This window comes from Suricata suricatta, chromosome 17 (genome assembly GCF_006229205.1).
Source record: "Suricata suricatta isolate VVHF042 chromosome 17, meerkat_22Aug2017_6uvM2_HiC, whole genome shotgun sequence".
Taxonomy (NCBI): Eukaryota; Metazoa; Chordata; class Mammalia; order Carnivora; family Herpestidae; genus Suricata; species Suricata suricatta.
Window position 1 is genome coordinate 47,981,533 of NC_043716.1, and position 9,894 is coordinate 47,991,426.

The 9,894-nt window shown below is 36.7% G+C and overlaps 1 protein-coding gene across 2 annotated transcripts in view; it reads right to left on the reverse strand.

Moving 5' to 3' along the window:
• ABCA5 (ATP binding cassette subfamily A member 5) overlaps positions 1-9,894 on the reverse strand; it is a 64,415-nt gene that overhangs the window by 38,181 nt on the left and 16,340 nt on the right. For both annotated transcript variants that reach the window (XM_029928263.1, XM_029928261.1), the window contains exons 7-11: positions 8,618-8,759; positions 7,476-7,664; positions 5,587-5,734; positions 3,561-3,729; positions 2,391-2,449 (exon numbers count right to left, since the gene is read on the reverse strand). In XM_029928263.1, the coding sequence (XP_029784123.1) occupies positions 2,391-2,449; positions 3,561-3,729; positions 5,587-5,734; positions 7,476-7,664; positions 8,618-8,759 (707 nt within the window). The remainder of the gene's footprint in view (positions 1-2,390; positions 2,450-3,560; positions 3,730-5,586; positions 5,735-7,475; positions 7,665-8,617; positions 8,760-9,894) is intronic.

Consider the following 9,894-nt stretch of genomic DNA (forward strand, 5'->3'; position numbering starts at 1 on the left):
AAAGAAAGTCATCATACAGAAATAACAGAGTTAACTGCAAACATATATATGATAAAACAAAGTTGATTCCTTGAAAAGATTAATAAAATTGATAAACCCACTTAAAAAAATGAAAAAATAATTACAAATTACTAAATATATAATGAAGAGAGAGAACATCATCACAGGTTCTACAGACATTTAAAAGAGATTATTAAGAGTAACCTGTAACAATCAATTTGGCAACTTAAACAAACTGCTAAGTCTGACATGTGGATACAACACAAAAGCTTCACCACTACCCAGATGATGGACTCACCCATCTCCACAAAATGCCCTCCTCGCTCTATTCCACCCCCTGCCCCCCAACTCCAGGTAACCACTGATCTGCTCTTTTTCACCACAGATTAGTTCTGCCTCTTCTATTTTATATAAATGTAATCTTACACTGGGTACTGTTTTCTTTCTAGCTCCTTTACATAATTATTTTGAGATTCATCCATGTTGTTGCATGTATTAAGAATTCATTCCTTTTTATTGGTGACTAGCATTCCACTGTACGGATAGACCATAGATGGTTTATACGTTTGCCTATTAAAAGGCATTTGGGGATGTTTTCAGTTTTTGTGTAACAAATAAGTTTACAATAAATATTCATGTATAAGTCTTAGGATAAAATTATTTTCCCCTCTGCTGGCCAAATTAAAACTAAAATGGCCAGATCACACAATAGTTGTCTACTTCACTTCCTCACAAACTAAGCTATGTTCCCAAGCAGCTGTGCCGTTTCACTTTCCCTCCGGCAGCACGTGAGCTCCAGGTCTCCATCCTCACCGCACTCGGTGCTCGGCCTTTTCCATTTTCATCATTCTACGGTGTCATGTGGTGACAGATGGGGGCTTCACTTATGGTGAGCATCACATAATGTATATGGAAAATAATAATTTTAATCATTCTACTAAGTGCATAGTGATCTCTTGTGGTTTTAATCTGTAATTCTTTTGTCAGATTTATCTGTAAATACATTTTTAGGTAAGTATAGGTTAATTTTAATTTCTTTTGTTAAATTTTTTTAATGTTTTATTTATTTTTGAGACAGAGAGAGAACATGAGCAGGGAGGGGCAGAAAGAGGGAGACACAGAATCAGAAGCAGGCTCCAGACTCTGAGCTGTCAGCACAGAGCCCGATGTTGGGCTCAAACCCACGAATGTGAGATCGTGACCTGAGCCAAAGTCGGAGGCTTAACCAACTGAGCCACTCAGGCGCCCCTAATTTCTTTTTTTAATATAAAATGGACTTTTGAAAAGTTTATTTTTGAGAGAAAATACACTAGCAGGGGAGGGGCAGAAAGAGACAGGAAGAGAGGGAATCCCAGGTAGGCTCCACCCTGTCAGCGTGGAACTTTATACGGGGCTCGAACTCACAAACTGTGAAATCATGACATGAGTCAAAATCGAGAGTCTGGTGCTTAACTGACTAAGCCACCCAGGTGCTCCGTAAATTTTAATTTCTGATTCTCTGTTAGTAGTCTATAGAAGCACAATTGATTTTTCCATATTTATCTTATATTCTTTCTCCTTACTAAGTTCACTTTTTAGTTCCACTAACATTTTTGTAGGTCTAATCAGATTGTTTAAATTTATATTCATATCAGCATACTGCTTCCTTTCCAATCTGGATGCCCTCAGTAATACCGGTGAGCCCTCTTTCTAGTCAGCTGAAAGCAAGCCTGCTGAGCAGAAACAGCTTTCCCTGAGAAGGAAGAACTCTATCCCAAGACCGCAGCATAGAGGTCCTGAGTTCCCAGCCCGACAGCCAACCCTATGAATTTCGGACAAGCCTGCAACTTTAATTCGTAGCTGAGTCCCAGGCTGCCACGCTGCCCTATAGATTTCAGACTTGCCAGGCCCCACAATCACGTGGACCAATTTCTTAAAAATAACCCCTCATTCCCTTCTCCCTCCAGCTCACCCTGCTCTCTGTGTATACGTGTGTGTGCGTGCATTTATATATTCTGTTCATTTTGAAGAATGCTTACACATTGTTAAACATTCTACAAGTCTCAGAATAGTTCCCACAGCAAGGAATTACTAGACTCAAAATGTCAGTAGTGCCAAGGTTGAGAAACTGTGCTGGGTGAAAAGGAAAAACAAGGTAACTAACATGTAGACACATGCATAGTAATAGAATGAAAAAGGACAGAGACTTGTTCAAATAATTGAATATTTTTCATCTTTAATAGATACTTTTTATTTTTACTATTTTAATGCTAATTTTATTATGAATATTGATCACGTAATTAAATGAGGGAAAATTGTGATAAAGAAGTTTAAATTTTGCACAAACTATGTAAATTGTTTTCCAATTTGTACTTTACAATCATGGACCAGATACGAGGAAAGCCACTTACTTCTCAAAGCCTCCACATTTTCACCTTTCTTCCTGTATGTCTTCTGAATACCACTGATCCTGAAAAACACCATTTTCTACTTTAAGTATTTAAAGCAATTTGTAAGGCTTGTGTTTCCATGTGTAGTATTTTTATCAAAGCTGTCATATTTAATAGGAATAATAATAAAGTACCTTCCTACTAAAACAATGAACCTAAGAGAGGTGCCAATAATTATAAAATTACTGTAAAGAAACCACAAAAGCATTCAGTAGTACTCTCCATCTTAAGTATTATTCATTCATATTCAACTTCTAAAAATAAAGCCTTTGGCTCAAGCAATTTATAGATGTCTTTTCATTTTTAATACATTTCTCTTTTCTAATTTATCAAACACTTGTTACAACACTTAAGGGAGATTAGAAACCAAACGCTGTATTTCACATTAGCACACATTTCAAACTATCCATAAACGTGAAGTGGTTCTCTCATTCCACTTTGAATGTCCCCAATAACTTCTTAAAGAATTCATGGTTTTGTCAACCACTTTCAATTCTGCCCTTCAGACCATTAACCCACTTATTACATCCTAGCATATGCCCTCTCCCGTGCTTTTATACATTTTTCTTAAATTTGAAAAACGCATATTATACTTCACTTTTTCTTTCATTTTTTTCTTTTATTTTTTTCTCTTTCTTCTTCCTGTTATTTTTTAAATTTGGTCTTCATGGATCTAGAAAGGCATAGCAGTAAGTTTCTTGTGTTCATAAAAATTAAACTGATACTGAGTCACAATACCTAAAGGTCTATGAAATTGTTAACAGAGGACAATATGTTATATAACTTAGACAACACAGCCTGAATAAAACTATAAAGTTAATTTTTATTCGGTTCCAATCTATATAATGGAAATCTGAAAACAGCTTAATTGCATAAATACTAGGTTTCATTACTTTTAAAAATTTCCATTGAAACATAAAAGTTCACACCTAACATAACCTTACTCTAAATGGTTGCAAAGAAAGAACTTAGAAGAGAAATAGCCCATATTAATTCTGTGTTCTAAAAATCATGAGATGTGTGCCAATCTCTTAAGATACAATACTTATATACATTATCTTAAAAATAGGATTTAAATGCAGCAGTACTTCTATACTTCTTATACCTAAGTTGCCAAAGATTGTATCATACCTTATGGCTTCTTTTCCCACAAATTCGGAAGAAACAGGCTCAACAATTTCACTAAAACTAATATTTCCATTAACATTGCCCTCTGATAACTCCTTATAATTTCTTTTGCTCTTTGACCAATAGGATGGCTTTAGAAAATATAAAGATGATCTCCGTAAGCCAAATTCCCCTAAAAAAAACAAACAAAATTGAATTACCCTCACAAATTATTTCTAAAAACTGGATTTTAAATCATAAAGGCAACATGTGAAACACATGACCTAGAGCTAAAGTTCACATAGAAAGTGTTAAGTCAGCATTGTGTGAAAAATGTTCTTACTGACAAATAATTCTAGTCCGCAACAGTCTGAGACGCTCAGAGTACTTGAGAACGTAAAGGTGAACAGCGCATTTTCTGGCCCAAAGGCGCCCCGCACGCTGACCACACGCTGCAGACAGGAAGCATGCCGCGCGTGGTGCCACTAAGAGTTCAGAGGAGGAACAGCTGGTGCCGGAGCAGGGAATATGTCCAGAAGGCTTGCGTGACTGTCATCTCAGGTGTCTTTGAAAACAGCGAGTGCTGAGAAAAGTGGATACAGTCCATGGAGAAGACTTTTTAAAGTCAGGAGGGTAACACAGCAACAGGACAGGCGATGACGACTTAGACACGTAGACGGTGATGGTTGCTCACACAGTACATATCCATTTTCACCTCTTTCCCCCCAAAAGCCGACACTTCCCATTTTTAAAAAAAAATATCCTCTTCTAGATGGCCACATCCTGATGTGATCCTGACTATGGACAGGATCCTCACTGATCCGATCAGCACGTGGCATTCCCTGGTGTCTGGCGGTCAGCATGTGACAGTCAGAAGCGAAGGGTTTAGGTGGGGGAAGATGCAGCCTCCCTCCCCTGCTGGACAGGAACAAAGAAGCAGACCACAGCAGCCAGGAGGAGAGCAAACCCACCAGACTCAGACACGGGGGGAAAGCTTGGAGAATGTGAGTCCCAGATGACACAGTGCAGCAAGTCAACCAATTCAGAGCCCATCCTATCTCTGGACTTCCTTTTAAGTAAAACAACCAGTTTCCTTCTTGCTTAAGCCAATTAAAAAGATTTTCTGTTAAGAGTAACTAAAAACAATCTAACAGATTCACTGAAGCTGAGTTTAAATAGGTAAATCGGGTTATTTGGATGAATATAAAATATAATAAGGAGGTAGAGAGTGAAAGGAGAGATTAAATATGTAAAAGTAATGTGAAGGACACTCATACATAAAGTGTTTCTATTTAATTCGCTAGGATATGCCTAGCAAGATGATTTTTGAGCAAGTGATTAATTTTGATTAAAGGGAATGGCAAGGAGACGAGAGACACTGCAACAGTCCAGACGAGCGCTGCCCTGCAGGTCTTCCGCGGTGATGGAAATGCCCTGCATGTGTACTGTTCCATATGGTGACGGACAGCTGCGTGTGGCTTACTAAGCAGTCGGAAGGTGACCTGTGTTACCGAGGAAATGGACTGTTCATTTATTTAATTCTAATTAATTCAAATTTTAAAAGCCACACTGTCTAGTAGTTACCATATAAGTGCCAGTCTGGAGCACAGACAAAAGTAACGAGGAACACAAAGGAGAAAGTCAAGGGAGTATTAGATTATTTTGATAGTATTTTCAACCTACAGGAGTTGGCTAGAGATGCATGATGGATAAGAAGAACTGTTACAAGATTACCTCATAGTTCTGCATCTTAGAGGGTAAAATAGTGAAATACTTTAGCCAGCAAAGACTAACATAAGGACGACAGGATAAATTCAGTTAGAAACTTAGGTTTTCAAAGCAAACTGCTCTCTTTTTAACAGAATCTCCCTACATTCACTAGTCATTAAGGCACAGGTACAAAATGTACTTATTTAAAATTAAATTAAGACTTTAAACAACATATATGACTAGAGTACTCTGGCTAGAAGAAAACATTTAAACCAAGTGGACCCTATGTGAACAAAAAAATTAACATCTATGAAGTAAAGTCGAACAGGTACCTGCATACCTGGAATGACTTGATCAAGATAGACAGCCAAGAGGACATAGAACACACTATTAAGTGCTAGCATGACAAGAGTGATAATTAGAGGATATGGGCCTTCGGTCAAATTGGAAAACAAAGCACCTTCATTAAAATCTTCTAAGTGCATGACCTAGAAAACAGAAACACCAACTTTATTATATAAAAACTATACAAATAAGCAAAAGCTAACACTACTTAGAGTTACTCATTACATCCAGAAGGATGGTAACCAAACTGTGCCTTTCAGCAAATTCAACAAACTACCAAATTATAACAAAATTATAAGGAAAACAATAGAAACTTTACCAAAATAATAAGTTTATCACAACAATCCATTTTAATCCTTTTTAATGTTATGTTTCTAAAATTAGTATACATCCCTTCCACGGGCATTTAATTCTAATGTTATGGCTATCAAGTGAAATAAATGTTAGGATTATCAATGAAACAATAAAAAATGTTATGATGATCAAATGAAATAAAAAAATAAAGTATGCTGGTACTACCAACTGATGCAAACAAATGGTCCACATGGAAGTCAAACAAATTAAGTATTACAGGATAAAATTAGATCAGCATCTTTTCAATACTGAAAAGGGGGAGAAGGTATTCGAATGAATTAATACAACGATTCAATTATTCACAGTAAATGCATGTGACAGAGCAGAAGGAAATGTACTAGAGATTGAGGCCTCATTCAGATCCCAGATCTGCCATTAGGTGAATCAATGTAAATTACACCATTCTGGATTTCAGTCTCCTCATCTGAAATGAAGGAGATGATTAAATGACATTGAAAAGCCCTTCCCAAGCAACAAAAACCCATGAATCTACAAATCTACTTTCCTAAGTGAAGGAGAACTCAGTGGACTCTTAAGATGTGTAAACAACAGCTCTTAGGTCCAAAGTAATTAATTCAGTACTCATAGACATTAATCTATCTTAGGTCTCACAAATCAGAAGTCTATCTAGTCAATGTGAATAACCTGTTATTTTAAGTAATTACATTTCTTCTTTGTACAGTGACCAAATTAATGTTCTATAGTAATAGAAGCAGTTTCTCATCAGAGTATTTCCCTCAGAACCTGACTGCTCCTATAAAATAGACTAATAAAAATCAAATAAAAACTTTAAAAATAAATACATAAATATAAAAATCATTTAGATGAAGGACAATCCCATGAATCCTAAAGCAATAAAATCCACCAGCCTACTTATTTCACTAATAACAGCCATAAAAATTTGTTTTGCTCCACTCACAATTTTCTGTCAGGTACACATCTGAGATAAATATACCCAAGTAGCAGTGTAGCCAGGCCACAGAGCAATCGAGAATCCCTGGCTCTTAAAACGACTTCCAACAAACTGAGCTACTGTGGTGAAAATAAACTACTAAGACATACACAAGGTAGAAAACTTCTAAACAGATCATACAGATGAAAAACTTAAAAATGGAGAAAATACAGGGGCGCCTGGGTGGCTCAATCGGTTGAGCATCCAACTTCGGCTCAGGTCTTGATAAGCACAGATCATGAGTTTGAGCCCCACATCAGGCTCTGTGCTGACCGCTCAGAACCTGAAGCCTGCTTCTGATTCTGTGTGTCCCTCTCTCTCTGCCCCTCCCCTGCTCATGATCTGTCTCTCTCAAAAATAAATAAATGTTAAAAAAAATTTTTTTAACGGAAAAAATATAAATGAAACCCATATATAAAATGTACTCCAGGGTTCAAATAGCATTCCTTTCTTAAGTTGAAATTATAAAAAAAATTTTTTTTGCAAATCAAAGGCAGTATCATTGCAGTAGAACAGGCTGCATGGAACTGGAGAGAAGAAGTATTTCGTAGTGACAGCAAGATAAATATAACACCTACCTGTGCAATACCAATCAAAAACGTACACTGACAGAAAGGACTGAAAAGCCACACCAGTGACTTGGGAAAACTTTCCATGACGACTATCAAAAGGCCAATAAATCCAAAAGCCACGGTGACTAAAAATTCAACTATCCCCACATGTTTTGATTTTTTAAAAAGAGGTGTCAGCATTAAAGCAAAAAATACCTGCAAAATATAAATATTAAGGTTAATGCATTATTCATACGCATTGGTATGAAAACAAAATTAGTTTTGCTTGTGAAGGAACAAGTTATTTTCAATGGAAAATATTTTCATTATAATAATTTCAGTGCTATGGTAAGATGTTTTATTTTCATAGAAATAGTGATACCTTAAAAAATTTAAGATGACAAACATTAAAAACTACAGGTTACCTATGTAAATAGGCAAACATGATGACCTCTACACTACAGAAACCATAAACAGCCACGTGCTTCTGCAGTTAGATGTGTACATGTGAACAAAACAATAAATCAACCAGCTTTTAAACAGAGAGCCTATCTTTTAAACTCCATGTGTTAATGAGATACAAACTCAGGCAACTGCGTGTAGAAGTCTCTGAGTTGTTTGCAAATTATGTTAAAGAGCAAGTATGATCATCAAAAAATCTAACAAGTGGTACAGCATGGATGGGCACGTAGGCCAATCAAACTAGAAACTGGAGCCACAGGGACACAAAGGCTGGCCAGTAAGAGGCAGCATTTAGCTAATATATCAGGTGAATATCAACACTGTCAAAGAGCTCTATTTACAAATGCATACCTTTCCACATCCCCCATCACCCTATAATGTAAGTGTAAGACTCTATCAGGGGACCTGGGGGCCTCAGTCGGTTATACATGCGACCATTGATCTCAGCTCAGGTCTTGATCTCAGGGTCATGAGTTCAAGCCCCTCAAGCCCACGCACAGTGTGGCGCCTACTTAATAATAAAAATAAATAAAATAAACATGAGAATATTGTGTACCTTTTCTAGAAATATGGAGGTACAATGATGCTATATCATCAAAGTCATTTATCAGTAATGTAACTGTAAGTTAACCAAAGAATAATCACTTTGCTATAGTAATCAACAATCTTGACAGTTCTTTATTCCCACTTCAAGTTAAAATACTCACAGAGGATAGCCCGTACAGGAAAAAAAGTAGAAATATCACAACGCAGCTACTTTGAGGGAATAATGAAGAAGCTGTTGCAATGACCGCCATAAGAAGAGACATTAGGAAAATCAAACTTGTATACAGAAGAACCCATGAAAGCCTAAAATGGGAATACAAGTACATTTATGGTTAAATGCATGGGCTTTCAGTTAGAAAATCATTTCAAACAAAACTTCAGTTCAAACAAAACTTCAGCCATTTTACTCTTAACATTAAATGTATTCTTTCCTGTGTATGCTCATTTGCTGAAAACTAATGCTCTTCTAATAGTAATTAAAAATATATGGTGTGCCTGGGTGGCTCAGTTGGTTAAGCATCTGACTCTTGATTTCAGCTCAGGTCATGATGTCACAGTTCATGAGATCGAGCCCTGCATCAGGCTCTGTGCTGACAGCATGGAACCTGCTTGGGATTTTCTCTCTCCCTCTCTCTCCCTGTCCCTCCCCTGCTTGTACTCTCTCTCTCTCAAAATAAATAAACTTAAGAAAAAATACAATGTTGGTTATGATAAAGATTAAAAATGTAATCTGACACAGAGATAGTGATTATCTTTCCAAGAGTCAAAAAATACCTTTATAAATTAATAGCAATTCATGACTAATTTAAATCCAATATTCTCAAAAGTTCAATAATGCAAAACTCCCAATTTTCTTAAAATACAAAAGAATTTAACGACAACTTTCTTTATGGCCAAGGCTACAGTTAAACCTCTGATGGCTTGCCTTTTTGGCACTTTAAACAATAAAGACTTCACTGGATCATTCATTTTTCGTGTATGGAGTTTAGTGAGCTCTTTGTATATTTTGGATACTAGCCCTTTATCTGATATGCCATTTGCCACTATCTTTTCCCATTCTGTTGGCTGTCTATTAGTTTTTTTGATTGTTTCCTCTGCCTTGCAGAAGCTTTTTATCTTGATGAGGTCCCAGTAGTTCATTTTTGTTCTTGATTCTCTTGCCTCTGGGGATGTGTCGAGGAAGAAATTGCTGCGATTGAGGTCTAGGAGGCTATTTCTTGCTTTTTCCTCAAGGGTTTTTATGGTTTCCTGTCTCACATTCAGATCCTTTATCCATTTTGAGTTTATTTTTGTGAATGGTGTCAGAAAGTGGTCTAATTTTATTTTTCTTCATGTTGCTGTCCAGCTCTCCCAACACCACCTGTTGAAGAGGCTGTCTTTTTTCCATTGGACACTTTCCTGCTTTGTCAAAGATTAATTGGCCTCAGCGTCACTCATC